The sequence below is a fragment of the Haliotis rufescens genome, unplaced genomic scaffold (genome assembly GCF_023055435.1).
Source record: "Haliotis rufescens isolate VD_foot unplaced genomic scaffold, xgHalRufe1.0.p SCAF_62, whole genome shotgun sequence".
NCBI classification, from domain to species: domain Eukaryota; kingdom Metazoa; phylum Mollusca; class Gastropoda; order Lepetellida; family Haliotidae; genus Haliotis; species Haliotis rufescens.
Window position 1 is genome coordinate 1,699,836 of NW_025964353.1, and position 20,165 is coordinate 1,720,000.

Consider the following 20,165-nt stretch of genomic DNA (forward strand, 5'->3'; position numbering starts at 1 on the left):
GGAAATGTGATGGTTTGGGGCGGTATCAGTTTTCGGCACAGAACACAGCTCCATGTATGCATAGGTTGTGTTAATACAGTTTACTACATGGACGCCATTTTAAAACGTCACGTTGTCCCCTGTTTCCGTCAACACCAAGAGCTGCATACTTTCCAACAGGACGCCAATGCACACACAACAAGTGCTTCTGTGGACTTCCTGACACAGAGTAACGTACCTGTTATGCCATGGCCTGCATTATCTCCCGATCTATCGCCCACCGAGCACTTGTGGGACGACCTGAGACAGCGCATTGCACCTTCAACCTCAAACCGCCAACGTTAGAGAGCTCGCACTTGTCCCGCAACGTGAGTGGCGTAGGAGCTCGCACTTGTCCCGCAACGTGAGTGGCGTAGGAGCTCGCACTTGTCCCGCAACGTGAGTGGCGTAGGAGCTCGCACTTGTCCCGCAACGTGAGTGGCGTAGGAGCTCGCACTTGTCCTGCAACGTGAGTGGCGTAGGAGCTCGCACTTGTCCTGCAACGTGAGTGGCGTAGGAGCTCGCACTTGTCCTGCAACGTGAGCGGCGTAGGACCGCAAGCTGTTATCCAGACTGATACTGTCCATGAGAAGGCATTGCAACCAGGGACGGTCATACCCGATACTGATGTTGTCTTTGGACCCCTTGTGTGTTCCATTTCCTCTACATTAAAATTATGCACTTTCCAGTGACACTTATCATTACTAATGTGGAACTAAGTTATCTGAGTGTGATTGTAGTGCACAGCCAACACTATATAGAATTAGGTTTCACTTTTCACCTCTGCGTTATACTATATATGCGTTTCAGTCAAAGGTCAAGTGTCAAAGGTCAAGAAAGAATTTCAGTGACCAAGTTCTGATATATTCTTTGCCCAAAATATTTCATCTCTTCCAATCATTGTCACGGGTGGTCAGCCATCTAAGGCGCAGCAACTCTCTGAGTACAGTTGCGTCAATGAAGCATGTCATATTTGTTTCAGACCTTCAGGCTTTCCTCCCACATCAAACTGAGACGCCGTGTTATACTGAATACTAATGCGTCGATAAAACACAGCTCACTCATCCAACCGCCTACTCACTCATTCACTCCCTCACTCTCTCTCACCAAATTAACCCCGTCACTCACTCGCTCTTCGTATTAACCCTGCCACTTCATGTTGAACTTTCACGAAAAATAACAGATGGCGCCGTGGTTAAAAGCACCACAACGAGCTGCGCTAAGATGTGTACCTAACTTGTAATGGTCGATCCTAGTTGCATACCTAGTATGACATTGGCAAAAACACCACAAGCATGGATTAACCCAAGCAGTAAATGTCTACGGTGTCTATGAGATTCCCACTTAATAACACCTCACCGCAGGGATGACTAAATATCGTTACCTTCGTCTCATTCCCTCGCCTTCCGTTCAACTGTTATTGCGTATGAACGCTTCCACTAAATAAGATATTGTGACTAGTTTGGTACATTGTGCAAAATGACCACTTTGCCAGACTTTTGTTATCATACATGAGTACATGTATAGGAAGTATATTTTGTAAGACCATGATGAAAAAGGTTTGTTTTTTTCGCGAACACCTGGTGTCAGTGATTTTCAGGGATCCATTCAAATACATTTCGCCGCTATTTTGCCTTTTTACGCCAAGTGAAATCTGTTTCGGCGAACAATCGAGACTTGCTATTCTCTGGTATTGAGCTTTTAATATTCAACAGGCTTTCTCCGAGACAAAACGTAAACCACATAAATACTCAATGGTATCACAATTTACAATAGCAAGTTATTTTTGGTTAACCACATTCGTAACACAAAGATAGTTTGTTAGAACATGTGTCTGCCATGTCTATCCACTGAAGTATTTTGCTATCACAGCATCAACAGCCCTCAGTGATCCTTCTGACCACCCTTGCATATCATCTGCAGCCCAGGAGTTGCTGACGATGTACACGTGGTCAGACGGGGACGGTTTGTAGACTACATCGCGGACTTGTCGCTCATCAAACCCGGGCTTGAAGTAGCTCCATGCAGCAGAGAACGGATACTTGTCCCACAACATCATTGCGCCCCCAACAGCCTCGGGGATGTCAGCTTGGCTGACGTTGTAGATGGCGCTCAGGTACTTCTCAGCTCTCTTCTTGACGACGTCGGTAACGGCATTCACTCCTGGGAGACTGCCAGGGATGGGTGTCCCGAACTGACTCAGTTCTCGCCAGTAGTGTGCGAAGTCCCCGTCGTGGTAGGACGCCATGATGATGGAGACGTTGTTGGTGCCGGTGGACCAGTCATAGGTCTGTCTGTTGGGTAGGTCACTCTTGCTGTGGGTGATGTCAGGGTTGCCATTCTTCCACCACTTGGTGTTGTAGGCGAGGTAGATTCTACCAGCTGGAAATCCAAGGACCGAGTCAAGATTCTTCACAATCTCGGGGTTGTTCTTGAACTCGGGGAAGTCAATCTCTTGTATACATTCCTTCTGGGCAGCCAACACTACCTTTCTCGCACACATCGTCACGTCACTCGTAGAAGTCTGAAACCATGAACACAGAACAATATACCAACGCCGTGTGATCACAACCCCAGAACATAAACAGTCGGGCAAAATAATGTGAGAGAGTGAGTTTTGGTTTAACGCCACTACAAACAGTATTCCAGTTACATCACGGCGTGTCAGTTTAATGTGGGTGGAAAGTCCAAAGTGATGCAGGTCTCAGACGTTTACCCTCTTGGCGACATGGGTGGCAAAAGAATGTCTACACCTTTGTTTGATGGTGTTTAAAAATGAAACATACAAGAAATGGTTTTTCGATCGTAATGTATTTCATCCGTGTATCCGAGTTGTGGTTTTACCCTAAGTGTGCAGTCTTTAGGCGACTTATTTCAGCCTAGGAACATTTTTTTAACGTTTGTAATTTCTTTGGTCAAATCCATTTTCAAGTGTATACTTTCTTTTACCCGTCAGTTTATAGGTGAAACTCATATTTGTGACACGTGGATAAATTACCCATCTAAACGATCATATCCTAACACAAATTAACCACAAAGCGTGAATTATTATTATTATGATATCTTCTAGATGTAACATGCACACAAGAACGCTGACGCACGCACACATACACACGCGCACACGCACACACGCGCACGCGCACACACACACACACACACGCACACACGCACACACACACGTATACATACACACACGCACACACACACACACGCACACACACACACGCACACACACACACACACGCACACACAAGCCGTATTGGCTGTATAAGTACTAGTATGTGACTGTCTAGAACATTAAACACAAACTTCATATATTTTTCTCCAGAATCTCCACGGGAAAGTTCTTTCTGTTCTGTGTATACGGTCACACGTGTGTCCTGGATATCACACAGGTGGGCGTGGTCAATACAGTTGAAAGTGCAGAAGATAAGGTACCTGTACAGGTGTTGTGACACCTTCGGTTGTCTGAGTCTTCCTGAATCTGAGGTTGTATCCTCCAGTCTGTCTCTTCTCCATCCTCATCAGCTGGTGGTTCAGGTGGAGCTTGTGACTAGGGACGAAAGATACGGGCATGAATGTATAGGACATAGAATACAAAATCTGGACGGCTTCACGAAATCACCGTGAAAATGGGCATATTTCTGATAGTCACAGTGAGGTTCGGACGAGGATGCCTCTAGACATGGAAACCCCTAACTCAGAACACCAGCCAATTCTTTCACCGTCCATATCCACTAGATTGTACATTGTATTGATAATGTGGCCGATCCCTCCCCCCCCCCCCCCCCCCCCCTATATGGCGCATCTCCGGTGGCCATAAAGAACCTAGATTTCATAATTAAAATAACAGAAATAATCTGTTAACACGTCGACTGATTAAATACGTTCCGCGCCAAGAAAGAAACCACTGAGGCGAACTCACCTGGCGCTAGCTTTCAAGAATTTCTCCATAAGAGTCTGTGGAACCCGTCCCATTCCACCCTCGATTGTCTGGAATTCTTCAGATTGCCCCGTGCCCCCGGAGTGAGGTAGGTAGACTTTGAGGACTTTGAGGGCTCCCTGTGGCCCCACGGCTTCAGCCCAACCACTGGTGTCCAACACGTAATTGTAGGCTTCCCTGCTTGCATATCGTCCGTAGAAGTTATCAATCCTGTGATGAAAGAAGAACGCTCTGTTAATTAAGAGACGACACACCTCAGTATTTCAAACATCTACATATATATACATGCATGTGAACACACCCTTCATCTAAACAAAGCCAGAGGGCCAAACAAGGAACGGGAGGCGGGGTAGGTGTCTGAGAAGGTTTTACTTGGTTTGGTTTAATGGGGCTTTTACAATATTTCTGTTATATTATGGCGTGTCAATTTGATGGGGGTGGAAGTCTGAAGCGATTCAAGTCTTAGTGAGAGAGTGAGTTGGGTTTATCGCCGCTTTTAACATTATTCCAGTTGTATCACGGCGTATCAGGTTAAAGTGGGAGGAAAGCCCAAAGTGGTGCAGGTCTCAGACGTTTACCACTCCGGCGAAACCAACAAGCACGGGTATGGTGCTGACAAACATAGAAACATAATCGAGGCGAACCGGAATTCGGACCCACAATCATAGGTTTCTGGCGTGCCCAAGGGACGCAACTCTGCACAGCGAATCGCGACACCATAGACGACTGGGCCACCCGTGCCCCCTCAAGTCTTAGACCTTCACCACTCTGGTGAAACTCACGAGCACTGGCAAGTTACAACCTGCGGTCTGATCTGTTACACAAACTGATTTGTGTAAAAATATGTAACAATCATATGTTTGTCTCAGATTTGACACACAAATGTATTAACACTGCACGCCCTGAAGAAATGTGTAGTTGGAACCAAACGAATCTGGCTCCTCATTTATGACATATGAATGTCTTGAAGCAGACCCCGAAACATTATTGTGTCGCGAAGAAAAAGCCATTGAATTACTGTGCCCTCGCCAAGATCTACACCTGTTTGCATGGGCGTTCCGATTCTCCAATCGTTGAACTGTTTTTGTAAATAATTCCATGCCAAGATGTGATATTTCCTTTCTAGGTTTCAAATACGTTCTTTGACGCAAGTTTATCTTTAGCTGCATGTATAGTGTGCGTCAGACTTGACTATACATGTATATGCTAATCTACATATCACGAAACCTGCAATAAATAGGAAATGAATAAATGAATATACATATTATCATATTATAACATAACATATTATGCAAAGCACAAATAATAGAACTACACAGCCCGATCACATTAACAAGACTTTTCAGTAAAATAAGCACAACTCTGAACTTAATTCGACTGCATATCGAAAACGGGATAGTAGTGGCTCTGTGAGTAAGTTATCTCCGAAATTGGGGGCATAGGTGGCCCAGTCGTGTAAGGCGCCGTGATTCGCTGTGTAGAGTTGTGTCCCTTGGGCACGCCAGAAACCTATGATTGTGGGTTCGAATCCCAGTTCGCCCCGATTATGTTTCTAGGTTTGTCAGCGCCATACCTGTGCTCGTGGGTTTCATCAAAGTGGTAAACGTCTAAGACGAGCTTTCCTCCCACATCAAGCTGACACGCCGTGCTACAACTGGAATACTGTTAAAAGCGGCGTTAAACCCAACTCACCCATTTCGCTATCTCCGAAATTGCCAGGAACGAGGAGAATGGGTCGGAGGGGAACACGATCGGAACTGACAGGGCGGTACATACGTCATCTTGTACAGAGGAGTTCCGTCCGTGGTCGTCAAGGAGTACAGTTCTTCAAGGCTGAGGAAGCTGCTGCTGCTGATGTTGACGTTGTTTTTTAATAGTTCCCTGTGGATGTAGGAATGCATGTCGTGTTAAGTCTATCAATAAATAAGTCTGTCAATATCAACGCCAAAGCTGAGCTATACGTCAAAATAACATTTATGACGAATATGTTGACTAGACTCGGTAAATCGGCCTTGTAGCCGTTTAAACACCACTTTCATTATCCAGTAACTAAAATTGTACGATGTATATGGGTCTACAATGTAGTTTATGATTACCTAAATATGTCTCAGGTTCACACAGGGCACAAGATCCATAGACTTAGACTGAACATAGGCTTCAGACTGCGGAGCAGTCACCCGATCAGCAGATCACCACCCCATGATTCAACAACCTACTAACTATAACTTCTTAATGTCATTTAGAAGTTGGTATGGTGACCAAGGGAGGTACATGTAGTTCTATTGATATACAACTTCTTTATTACATTGAATGCGACGTTCCGGTGTAGACACAGACACATCACTTGCTTGATAATGGTGTTAGCATCTACACGGAAACGTTAATAGAAAGTTGTATATCAATAGAACTACCTCCCTTGCTCAGCCTGATAACTAACAAATACGACATCTGTACGATATACGATATTTGTAACCTGTATATGGATGTTTTGAAGAAATACAGGAGACACGTTGTTGTGTTTAGTAGGAATTTTTATGATTATGGAATTATCTTTATCGCTTTTTTTTTCATGATATATGACAATAAAGAAGGCGTGGTGCTTAGAAAGGGTGAAATGATACACCGATATTCCGATGCATCGCGATACTTGACCCACGGTACGATATACGATAAACGTGGGCCCATTTATCGATGCGCCACGCTACGGAACGCAAATCTCAAGTACAGCTATTCCTCGAAATTGTGCCTTTTAATAAACCGCTAACTTGGTTATAGCGCGCGGTAACGCATGGCTCCCCAAAACGTACTTACATTTTTAATAAGCTCAGGTTTTACACTAACAGATGTTTTTTCCCCATCTCAAAAAACATTATCAGCTGATCACCGCAAGCACATAACACCGGAAATACCAGTCAGCAAAACCGAACTGAAGTACACAATTCAATACCATCATTATACTATCTTGTTATTAAAACGTGTTCGTTGTATATCTGGACATGTGTTTGTAATATATTTTATTAATTTTATTCAAACTTTCATTTAATATTGTTTTCATTAAAGTAGGTGAAATCGTGTGTGAAGAGATACAGCAACCACGGTCAGATTACCGCTTTTGACGCATTTAAACGATCTTAAGTTGCTAAAGAATGGATACATATATTAAAAATGACATACTTTGACTCGTTAAAAGTCATATTTGTGGCAATTTGGCTAATATATCTCAACATAACATTTTCGCAATCGAAATACCTGTCGTTGGGAAGTCCCTACGGTGACTGGTCAAATTGTTCCATACGTAAAAATATCCTGCAACAGCAATCACCAGTACCAAAATGCTACGCTTGTGGTTTTTATAATTTTAAATACATATAGAGTAAAAGCTGCAACTAAAGTAACACGATATTGGAATATATTATTTCTGATAAAAAAATAATTTCAGATACAATTTCTCCGACCATTGCATACAAATTCTTTGAAGTTGTATAACTGGTGAAGTACATTAATTATTTTCTGGTGTTTAAACTTTGAATTGTTTTGAAGGAAGGTTAGGGAAAGTTCCACTTTGAAGCTTAACAACTTAAGTAGTCTTGTTATTATAAAATAATGTTGACTGTTCCAAAATCATGAAAGGTTCAATCTTGACATGCTTTAAGTCTTGTTTTTGTATCATAGCGTATCGAGATACGTATCGTATCGTGACCAGAATATCGAGATGCGTATCGTATCGTGACTAGAATATCGAGATACGTATCGCATCGTGACCAGAATATCGAGATACGTATCGTATCGTGACCAGAATATCGAGATGTGTATCGTATCGTGACTAGAATATCGAGATACGTATCGTATCGTGACCAGAATATCGAGATGCGTATCGTATCGTGACCAGAATATTGCAGCTCTAGTGCTAAGCGTTTTTCTAGGGCCCCGTTCCACATAGCGATCGTAGCGTTACAGCAGTCGTAAGTCTATGTTAAAGTGTGAGAGTTACGATCGTCTTAGCGCTATGCTCGCTTCCGGGAACGGGGGCCTGGTGTACATATAGATATATTAGTTTCACTCACCTAATCAATATGTCCGGGTCCTTTCGTTCATCTTCGTCAAGGTTGTAGGGCACGCGTCTTGTTCCGAGGTCAGTATTGCGCATGCGTTTGCCACGGGTGTACCAGAGCGTCTCATCCGGGATCCCGTATCCCTGTTTGAAGGGGATGATGGTCAGTCCAATCTCTGTTGCCGTTCTGTTTAAAGTAGTATGAACACTGGCCCTAAACCTCATCCCCCCAAAATCGAGGTACGTCCCCGGGGCGACAGGCAGCTCGGCAGAGAAGAGTCTCCCCCCGACTCGGTCCGAGTACTCGAACACGGAGATGGAGAGACCTCTGTCCCTCAGTCTCCACCCGGTGTAGGCGCCCCCGATACCGCCGCCGATCACGGCGATGTCCAGACAGTCGTCGTCAGAGGGATCTGAAAGTTTAAGAACAGAATTTAAACAAAAATAAATTCTGAATCCGGTAGGATCGGACAGTGTCAGTAACATATCTACTTTTTCTACTTTTTCATATCAGCTGTTCACCTATGATATTGACATCACAGTTCATGACTAACAACCAAATAATGTACATATCAAATGAGTGTCAGGTTCTATTTACATTTGAAAGATGTTTTCATTTCCATTTGAAACAGATTTCATCTAACCCGTATCCAACAAGTCTGAGAAAACGACCAACGTATGCTCGTCACGTGACTTACAAGCTGTTGCTAGGGTTACGGTGACCACCAAGGTGACCCAAAGGATGCCTTGCATCATGTCTGTCCTCGCCCGATACGCTGCTCCAGTAACGCCTCATGAGATGGCGCTGAAAACAGTATGGTAGACATGATTATGGAAAACAGGTAATATAATATCTGTTACAAATATTTTGTTCAATTTTTCGCTCATTTACTTTTTATAGACTTACGAATTTTATATCCGTATAAGATCGCCGGTATGTGTATTAATCGACAATTTATATTTCCATCTTTATACACAGTAAACTACGGTTATAACGAACTCAAAGGGACCACTTATTTTAGTTTGAAATAACCGTAGTTCGGTTTTAAGCATATATACAGCATATTTACAACAAATGGCCGGGACTAAGAAATAAGTTCGTTATATCGGTAAGTTCGTTATAAGCGTGTTCGTTATAAACGTAGTTGACTGTATCATGAAAGATGGAAAGCTCGTAAAGCCAGGATCGCATTTTACTTCTTACTTTCTATCTCACTATTTTGAAAGATGGGAAGATAGAAAGCTCAACATAGCTGTCATATTCCAACGTTCAAAACCTGATTTTGAAATATTAAACACATAAAACCTCGTATTTTCGCATTTCCGCGGCTTGGCACTGAAAATAAGAACCGCGGTTAACCAATTCTCGTTCATATCGCTCTTGTCTTTCGGGGGCGGTGGGGTAGCCTTGTGGTTAAAGCGTTCGCTCGTCACGCCGAAAACCCGGTTTCGATTCCTGACATGGGTACAATGTGTGAAGTCCATTTCGGGTGTTCCCCGCCGTGATATTGCTGGAATATTGCTAAAAGCGGCGTTAAACCATATTCACTCAACATTGCTGTACATGCAATTTAACGACATCGGTTATCGCTTGCGGTATCACATGGACACGTTGCAGTAGTTTAGCTGGTGAACAATAGCAGTCAGTACAAGTACGGTTTACTATTAATGTTTTGACGATTGTTACAGGGACTGGCCATTTTATATTACGATTATATCATAAGCATGTGTGCATGGATTACTATCAAACCGTGATGACAACAGGCGTTTTCGCGAAATGTTAGCGTATCCTGCCCCACCAGTAGCACCTGTCACAAACACATGGAAAGGCAAGTCAAATGTTCACCTGAAATACACGAAAACATATAGTACAAGTCAAAATGCACGCACGCACGCATACAAACACACATACCGACACCGACACACACACACACACCGACACACGCACCGACACACACACCGACACACACACACACATACCGACACACACACACTGACACCGACACCGACACACACACACACACACACACACACACACACACACACACACACACACACACACACACACACACACACACACACACACACAGTCCCTTAGACAGAATTCATTTCTGTTATTTTAGAAAGTATAGGCTGGCAATTTGTAATTTTCCTAAAAACAGCGATAACTAGTGGAAAGTGGGTATTGGGAATATGACTGCCCAGGAACAGGTACCAAAAACACCTCACCCGAACACGCCACCTTTGACGGCGCTCGTGTGGTGACAAAAAAATGGTGATACAGGTTTCCCGCCTATGGCATAAACTGCACGTGCATGTTAGCTGTATAAATGCATTCGTCTGAAGGGTATTACCACACACGACACAAAAGATATGCCACGACTGAGAGAGAGAGAGAGAGAGAGAGAGAGAGAGAGAGAGAGAGAGAGAGAGAGAGAGAGAGAGAGAGAGAGAGAGAGAGAGAGAGAGAGAGAGAGAGAGAGAGCCATCGGTATGGCCGAAATGGGGGCAACACAGGTCCAAATTGCCAGAAGGATTGGTTGTACACCACTGACAGTAGCCAGGCTGATTCAACGGTACAGGCAGACAGGGAGGATACAGGACAGGCCTAGAACCGGACGACCCCGAGTGACAACACCACTGGAAGACGGTCAGATACGGCTCATTCACCTGCGAAACAGATTCGTAACGGCGACGGCGATGGCAGGAACAGCGTTGGGACATCTCATTAGCCAACGTACAGTACTACGACGACTTCGTGCTGCTGGAATCCGAGCGTATCGTCCTTTCCGAGGAATGGTACTGACTGCTCAACATCGACGCCTGAGACTGCGATGGGCGAGGCAGGTTCGACGCTGGCAAGTGGGAAATTGGCGTCGAGTGCTGTTTACTGATGAAAGTCGGTTTAACTTGTTTCGAAATGACGGCAGAGAACGAGTTTATCGACCTAGAGGGGAACGTTTGGCTCCGGCGTGTATTCGAGAGGTCCCTCAATTCGGCGGGGAGGTGTGATGGTGTGGGGCGGTATTTGTGGAGATCAGAAGACTGATTTGGTGATTATACAGGGAAACCTGAACGCTGTGCAGTACAGAGACCAAGTGTTGGAGCCAGTTGTGCTTCCGTTCTTACAAAACCAACAGCAGGGGACATTGTTTCAATACGACAATGCCAGGCCCCATACTGCAAGACTGACTCGGAACTTTCTAAACCAGCAGAACGTTGACGATTTGCCCTGGCCTGCCCACTCACCCGATATGAATCCTATTAAACATCTGTGGGACCATCTTCACAGACAGATTAGAGCACGCCATCAGCCTCCCGTCAACATACAAGAATTGCAGCAGGTCCTGAGAGACGAGTGGCAACGGATTCCAGTCCACGTCATCAGAAGACTGACGTCATCGATGAGGCGGCGTATCACAGCATGCATTGAAGCAGCTGGAGGTCATACACGCTATTGAAGGCAACTGTGTCGACAATGAACTTGTAGTGTGTCTGACAATTTTTTGGTGACATTTCTGACAACTTTTGAAAATGAAATGAGCTTACATTACCTGTGATTGCACAATTTCATTCAAACTGTGGTTGATCAATCATTTGTTACCCCTCCCTAGATTATATTATAATTCACAACAAAACCTCTTCTTGTTATTTTTTTATCGATCATGGAACTCGACCTGTACTTTCTTTTGCCGACCAGTGTATTACAAAATCCCCAGTTATTCCAGTTCAGCTAACTCTTGCACCCGCCAGCTGCGCTTAATTAACACTTAATACTCATAAAACCATCCAAAGGCTGAGCCACGAGGCCTCCACGTGCAGCTGTGTGAGGGAGGATGGAGACCAGCTACGCATGACTGTCTGATGTGAGATGACGTTCCGGGAAAGCATTCTGGCCATAGTTTCAAGTGTATTGTTGCTACAGTGCCAGTCTACTGCAATGTCTTCGTCTGTATACAATATCAGAATCAATTAGACTCTCGGCCGTATGCAAAACCAAAATTGTCTAACCATTTTGTAAATCACTCACACATAAACACGAACATTTACAAACATGCACACTCAAACACAAAATCACAAACATACACGCACACACAATCACAAACACACACATACACACACACCACACATACACAATCACACACACACACCACACACACACAATCATAAAACTCTCTCACACACACACACACTGACACATACATATATACTCACACACATACAATCTCAAACACACACACTGACACAAACACACATACACACTCACGCTCTCACACACACACACACACACACACACACACACACACACACACACACACACACACACACACACACACACACACACACACACACACACACACACACACACACACACACACACACACACACACACTTATACATACCTTTACACCCGCACCCCCACACATGCTTTCACGTACTCACACACACAAACACTCACACACACTGACCAAAACCCCTCCTCCGTCTCCGGTGTACGGTGGGGAACATCGCCAAGCTTCTTTGTTTTGTTTGTTGTTTAACGCCGCACTCAGCAATATTCCAGCCACATGACGGCGGTCTGTAAATAATCAAGTCTGGACCAGACAATCCAGTGATTGATATCATGAACATGGATCCACGCAATTGGGATACGATGACATGCATGAACCAAGTCAGTGAGCCTGACCACCCGATCCCGTTAGTCGCCTTTTACGGCAAGAATGGGTTGCTGAAGACCTATTCTACCCCGGTATCTTCATCGCAACATCACCAAAAGCTGTGGTTACATTTATCCAACCCGCAACTGACTGAGCCCTGCAACCAGAGAGTGAATACATGTGGCGGATACCTACCTTAAACTAATCATGTCCATTGTTCGAGTAGCACCACTTGCCTCCACGAAGCAAACATACTGACGGTAGAAAACAGTGAGGGAGTGATTTGTAGTGCCAGTATCGGTGTTATGTATATGCATGATGGCGACAGCTGGGTTCTGCGTGTCAATACAGTTTGTCAGTATCAATAGCTATATCACACAATACAAGCGTTCGATACATACAACATTACATACAACACGTCTTGTGTTGGCATTAAATGTGTCGATAGTATTGCAACATCTTGAAAACATATCCCCCACCATCACAGTTTAGGAGGGATGATCTTTTCAGCTTTGTATGCAACAAGTTTCAAAATTTGTTGATTCAACGTGAGTAAAATCTATAGAGTTTGCGTACTGACTCTCAACCTGTAAGTAATTTAACGTAGGCAGATTCATAAAATGCTTTGTTTGTTTATATTAATGGTTAATAACGCACTCGCATTATTCCAGCTATATGACGGCGGTCTGTAAAAAAAATCAAGTCTGGACCAGACAATCCGGTGATGGACATCATGAGCATCGTTCATCATATTTGGGAAACAAAGACAATATTTCGAATGCATACCATGTACTACAATATAGTTATATTGATCAGTCATCAGTGAGTGATCAAATACCATGACAACTGAAGAGTCGTGACTGAAAACGTGCGAATTGGGGGTGGCTTATGCAGATTAATTGACAGTTCTTTTGCAGTGGAATGATTTTATATGTGTGACATCCATGACAACACTCCACGCAGCATCTTCGGGAACCTTGGATTCCGTCTCACGTGCCGACTGAAGAGGATCGAGTGGTTATTATGTGAGAGTATCACATTCCGAATGTATGGAAAACTGTTAGGGACATTCTCGTTTTCCCCCGATGTTGATCTTTCGAAACAAGTTTTATATGTTAAAAGTACGAGTATGCGAGACCGAATTTTCGTGACTTTAGTAATGTTTTCTTAATGCCGAGAAAGAATACGACATTTGGAAACTGAAGTAAAATCTCTAAATCTTGTATACATTTATACCATATTAATTTACCATTTATAGCGTGAGAGCTTTTGTCGTATTAAAGCATGTTTTTCAAGTGTTTCACTTTGCAATAATCACAGTTTTGAGAGTGTAGAACACGGATGGGGCAATGTCGTCAGAACTCGCTGCGCCGGGTTGTGTCCCTTGGGCATGCCAGGATCCTATGATTGCGGGTCACCCTGATCATGATTCTTGGTTTGTTATAACTATACCCCTGTTAGTGGGTTTCACGAAAGTGGTTGACGTCAAAGGCCTGCATTACCTCGGGCTTGCCTCTAGCACTGAGCACCCCACGATGTTCTGTAAGCGCTGTCAAACTCTCTCACTCACTTGAGTGGGTACATATGACGACGAATGCATCATTATTATTATTAAGAGCATGATGCGCATACGTGTACACCTGAAAATGATATGTAGCAGGTGCAATAAAAACAATAGATGAACGAGTAGTTATTTAAATCGCCACACTGTCTTTTGTTAGCATACCTGTACTCATGGGTTTCGCAAAATTTGTAAACGTCTGACGCCTGCATCACCTCGGGATTTCCTTCCACAATAAACTAACACGCCGTGATATGACTGGAATACTGTCCAAGGCGGCGTTTAACCCGACTCACTCACTCACTCTTTTATTTGAGTCATTTTCTAACCGCCCGCTACCCTGAACCATCGTACCCTGGGTACCCAGATGCTAGAGTCTTTGGTGCTGATAATTTTTGACTATGGACGTTATGTGTTACTAAATGTGACATTACATGCATTGTCAATTTGTTTCACATGAAATATTTTCTTTACATGTACTTGGAGTTTCTTTACGGAAAATATTAAGTATATTTTTAAAGGCGCCTTGAATTCAAAAATTTCTAGAAGACATTTCCCTTCAATATGGGTACAATGTGTGAAGCCCATTTCTGGTGTCCCCCGCCGTGATATTGCTGGAATATTGCTAAAAGCGGCGTAAAACCATACTCACTCACTCAAAACGTTCTCCTGGACGCCAGTAGACCCTCGCACTACCGTCAGAGCTGTATAGGAGAAACCTGGACTCATCTGTGAACAGTGTACTGTCTCAGCCTTGTCGCACTACCGTCAGAGCTGTATAGGAGAAACCTGGACTCATCTGTGAACAGTGTACTGTCTCAGCCTTGTCGCACTACCGTCAGAGCTGTATAGGAGAAACCTGGACTCATCTGTGAACAGTGTACTGTCTCAGCCTTGTCGCACTACCGTCAGACCTGTATAGGAGAAACCTGGACTCATCTGTGAACAGTGTACTGTCTCAGCCTTGTCGCACTACCGTCAGAGCTGTATAGGAGAAACCTGGACTCATCTGTGAACAGTGTACTGTCTCAGCCTTGTCGCACTACCGTCAGAGCTGTAAAGGAGAAACCTGGACTCATCTGTGAACGGTGTACTGTCTCAGCCTTGTCGCACTACCGTCAGACCTGTATAGGAGAAACCTGGACTCATCTGTGAACAGTGTACTGTCTCAGCCTTGTCGCACTACCGTCAGACCTGTATAGGAGAAACCTGGACTCATCTGTGAACGGTGTACTGTCTCAGCCTTGTCGCACTACCATCAGACCTGTATAGGAGAAACCTGGACTCATCTGTGAACAGTGTACTGTCTCAGACTTGTCGCACTACCGTCAGACCTGTATAGGAGTGAGTGAGTATGGTTTTACGCCGATTTTAGTAATATTCCAGCAATATGACGGCGGGGGACACCAGAAATGGGCTTCACACATTGTACCCATGTCGGGAATCGAACCCGGGTCTTCGGCGTGACGAGCGAACGCTTTAACCACTAGGCTACCCGACCTGTATAGGAGAAACCTGGACTCATTTGTGAACAGTGTACTGTCTCAGCCTTGTCTTCCTAACCCAACGATGTCCAAGCTGCGCGTGGCTGACGGTGGCGTGGCAGCAACATTGTTCGTATCGCAGCACATCGGGGTCGGATGGTATGCTCCCTCAATCGGTTGCGTACGGTTCTGCCACTAATTGGTCTCTTAGAACCCAGGAATTGTCCAGCCTTTTAGTCAAGTAAAGTTATTTTATTCTCATAACCACCCACGGTGGTACAAGAGCATATTTTACAGAATATTTGCAATCATGGACATAATTACACGTGATGAAAGACAGAAGCACAGATACTGGTATATACAACTTTATTTTTTGTTGATGGAAGGAAGAATAATCGAAATATATTTAGAAGGTTTCTTTTATCTTTTATTAATGTAGGGCATAACACACTTGTATATTTAGATACGCTAGGCCAAGTAAAACAATCTCCAGTAATTACTTCCTGTTAATGTGCACCAACCGAATATGATTGTCTTGTTGACGTGACGTTACACGTGGACGACCTGTCGGGGCAAGTCATGAGCTGTAGATAACGTGAACGTGTTTTATGAGCACCTTACAATTTATCATCCAAAACTGGCTCCCACAGGAGATATCGCTTGGAGTAGATCAAGCAATATCTACACTGAAGATATCGCTGCAATGAAATTACATCACAATGCTTTGCAGACCATTGTGACGTCACTGGTTACATGACGTCACAATCAAATGACATCACTAATGGCTCTGCTACTGAAGCTGTTAGCAGTACTTTTTACACTGAAGACACTACTAATTGCTGTCTACAATTTGAAAAAGTTGGAAGAATGATGTTGGATGATAAATAAAATCTCACCCTCGTGTCTTTTGATATCAAATATATCAACACTCGTGGATAAAAGTGGCAAAATTCCTCGGCAAGCCTCGGAATTTTTCCACTTTTATCAACTCGTGTTGATATATTTGATATCAAAAGACACTCGGGTGAGATTCTCTATTTAACAAACACTGTGTACAACCAAATATGAAGCACATACGTTTTACCGTTAGTAGACACCCAGTTATAGTTTCGCGTAAAAGAGTCCTAATACTTTTGAGATCTTCCCCGTAGACAAGACTATGTAAAAAAAAGAAAACGTCGGACGGGAGCTCGTCGCTGCAACGTTTCGTGGCGTGTAAAGGTTCTCAACTAACTTCGTGCTAATAGGTAAGAAGTTACCAAAATGATACATATGTAGCAAGCGATACAGGAAAACATAGCAAATATTTTCAACGCACATTTTCAACACCTGCACGGGGAATTCGGAATAATATTACCACGTGCTTCAACACAATTCGACACGGTGACGTGTCCGGTGATGTAATACATGTGATATTTTTTACACATTTCAGAACATTTAAATGCCTGTTGCAAGATGTCTCTCGAGAGCGAGCTGACCTGCTCGATATGTCTGCAAATATACCAGGATCCAGTCGTGCTGTCATGCATGCATTCGTACTGCAGGGAGTGTCTCAAAGACTTGCATTCGAAGTCCGACACAGACGAGACATTTCGTGGTTTGTGACTTTGTCTTTTAAATTACATTTTTCAGATTGTATTGAATGATTTTAATAAGATGAAGCTTGGAGCACACCTTATTTCAGTTCACCTTGCATCGACGATGCGGACTTATGTCACATACTTTTCATAGTTCTTCTATATGTTATGGGATTAATTAAAACTTTAGGAACAATTAGAAACAGCTTATGTTGAGCATTGTCAGACTACGAGGACCTGGTTCAAGGAACAGACACAAGGGTCCGAGGACTCTGACCTACTTGAACCATGGACAACATTCAATGAACCAAATTTGCACCTAAAATGTTTAAACACTTTGGTTTGAAAACTTATTCGAAACATGTTCAACTGTGAGAACACTGTATACGTGAATCACGTGAAATATGTTCCCTGTGCCTTTGGCACGTGCATCTCGCTCTTTGGCGACTCGGATTATGAAACACACGTTCCAAGGACAGAATTCAAAATGGACCAACTCGAGCATATTTATCAACCTCATAAATACTTTTGCCCATGTCAGTAGGCATATATGAGCAAACATAGCTTTGATCAAGAAAAGGGTGACACGCAAATATCCCTGTTCATGACGGATTTACTTTTACAAACGAAGTGGGCTGGAGAGGGGAACTAAAAGTTGTACCACCAACGCACACTAATTCCACAATAACAAATACCGGCAGTGCAGGTGGCCTTGCTGCTAATTCGATTTATGGATTGAATTTACACTTGACTATGTTGGCTACCACTGTCACTGTCCTTAATAAACCCAAGGGGGCATAGGTGGCCCAGTCGTCTAAGGCGCCGCGATTCGCTGTACAGAGTTGCGTCCCCTGGGCACGCCAGAAACCTATGGTTGTGGGTTCGAATCCCAGTTCGCCCCGAATATGTTTCTATGTTTGTCAGCACCATTCCCGTGCACCATACCCGGGCTCATGGGTTTCACCGAAGTGGTAAACGTCTGAGTTTGCATCACTTTGGGCTTTCCTCCCACATTAAGCTGACACGCCGCGACATGACTGTAATACTGTTAAAAGCGGGGTTAAACCCAACTCACTCACTCACTAATAAACCCAACTACTTCTTATTTTCCAAGGTGAGCCATTCAAGGCAAGCAACACGCTCTCATGTCCTGACTGCAGAGTAACGACGAGCTTTGGTCTGGAAGGTGTTGATGGCCTACCCAAGAACTTCACCCTTGCAAATATATGTCGGAAGTTCAAGGAGACTTTACACAAGCCCCCCTTTCTTGCATCGTGTGAACGTCGCTCAACGACACCATCAACGCGAAAGAGCTGTTATTGTTTTGCATGTCAAGTCATTGTGAGGAGTGGAGATCTACTGACAACACATCTATGTCATGTCACAGAGGACTTAGATACGGCAATGACTCATCGCAAGGTAGGTGGTAATACGTGATCAGGCAATCACCGGGGATTATGAATACAAGCGTGATGTATGTAACATTTGGGCGCACACTCATCCGGGATATAACATCGTAGAACAATGATGTCACACAACGATACCAAGGCAACAAGGGAGATAATCAGTCCTATGAGCCTGTTTTGCTTACTTTTTATCAGCTTGTCGTTTGATTACTTAAAGATATAGCTGGGCTGATGTATTTGTGACTTGTTAAACTTTCGGCTTTTACCTCACGCACGCACGAACGAACGCACGCACGCACGCAAACACACACACACACACACACACACACACACACACACACACACACACACACACAGAGTCTTAAAAAAGAGCGACATCGCTAATTTATCTCATATACGGGCGGTGGGGTAACCTAGTGGTTAGAGCGTTCGCTCGTCAAGCCAAAGACCCGGGTTCGATTCCCACAAGGGTACAATGCATGAAGCACATTTCTGGCGTCCCCCGCCGTGACATTGCCGGATCATTGCTAAAAGCGGCGTAAAACAATACTCACTCACTTACCCTATCAGATAGGTGGGGGCGAGTCCATATTCATTTTTGAGTTTTGAAAACAAGTTCACTATTTGAAAAGATATTTCAAACACACAGATAATGGACGATGAAGTATGAAGTTTGTCATGTTCATATAAATATCCCTTTTCAGGCTAAACTCTCCACTTGTATTCCGGAGCTTGAAAGAAGTCGCTACAAGAATTATGCTAAACTGAAAACAGCATCACATGAGCATTATCAAAGACAGGTACTGACCCACCTCAGAGAACCCTGAATACAACTATCCTGTCTCCCCGGCCCAACTCAACAAAGACAGGTACTAACCCACCTCAGAGAATACTGAATACAGCTATCCTGTCTCCCCGGCCCCACTCCACAAAGACAGGTACTGACCCACCTCAGAGAATACTGAATACAACTATCCTGTCTCCCCGGCCCCACTCCACAAAGAGAGGTACTGACCCACCTCAGAGAACCCTGAATACAACTATCCTGTCTCCCCGGCCCCACCTCAGAGAATACTGAATACAACTATCCTGTCTCCCCGGTCCCAATTCCACAAAGACAGGTACTGACCCACCTCAGAGAATACTGAATACAGCTATCCTGTCTCCCCGGCCCCACTCCACAAAGACAGGTACTGACCCACCTCAGAGAATACTGAATACAACTATCCTGTCTCCCCGGCCCCACTCCACAAAGACAGGTACTGACCCACCTCAGAGAATACTGAATACAGCTATCCTGTCTCCCCGGCCCCACTCCACAAAGACAGGTACTGACCCACCTCAGAGAATACTGAATACAACTATCCGGTCTCCCCGGCCCACTCCACAAAGACAGGTACTAACCCACCTCAGAGAATACTGAATACAACTATCCTGTCTCCCCGGCCCCACTCCACAAAGACAGGT

The 20,165-nt window shown here is 44.1% G+C and overlaps 2 protein-coding genes across 3 annotated transcripts in view; one reads left to right on the forward strand and one right to left on the reverse strand.

The window, feature by feature from the left end:
• Positions 1-1,709: 1,709 nt before the first annotated feature.
• LOC124110824 (L-amino-acid oxidase-like) lies at positions 1,710-12,996 on the reverse strand. 2 transcript variants are annotated; one of them, XM_048386940.1, is made up of 7 exons: positions 12,866-12,996; positions 8,711-8,817; positions 8,026-8,431; positions 5,738-5,842; positions 3,944-4,171; positions 3,457-3,571; positions 1,710-2,542 (listed from the first exon to the last, which is right to left on the reverse strand). In XM_048386940.1, the coding sequence occupies exons 2-7, from the start codon at positions 8,766-8,768 to the stop codon at positions 1,862-1,864; spliced, it is 1,593 nt and encodes a 530-aa protein (XP_048242897.1). In that variant the 5' UTR covers positions 8,769-8,817; positions 12,866-12,996; the 3' UTR covers positions 1,710-1,861. The 2 variants fall into 2 exon arrangements, with proteins under 2 accessions (XP_048242897.1, XP_046326216.2); XM_046470260.2 differs by having other exon boundaries at positions 8,026-8,425; positions 12,866-12,953.
• Positions 12,997-18,411: 5,415 nt separating this feature from the next.
• The window catches only part of LOC124122411, a 44,902-nt gene continuing 43,148 nt past the window's right edge, over positions 18,412-20,165 (forward strand). The window contains exons 1-2 of the mRNA XM_048386937.1: positions 18,412-18,711; positions 19,403-19,498. Of these exons, the coding sequence (XP_048242894.1) occupies positions 18,697-18,711; positions 19,403-19,498 (111 nt within the window). The 5' untranslated portion in view covers positions 18,412-18,696. The remainder of the gene's footprint in view (positions 18,712-19,402; positions 19,499-20,165) is intronic.

Coding starts and splice junctions, on each gene's coding strand:
- LOC124110824 (XM_048386940.1), bottom strand. CDS start 8,768: ATGATGCAAGGCATCCTTTGGGTCACCTTGGTGGTCACCGTAACCCTA. Junction 8,432..8,710: donor CGTAACCCTAGCAACAGCTT/GTAAGTCACGTG, acceptor CTGTTCTTAAAC/TTTCAGATCCCTCTGACGAC. Junction 5,843..8,025: donor GACCCGGACATATTGATTAG/GTGAGTGAAACT, acceptor CTACATCCACAG/GGAACTATTAAAAAACAACG.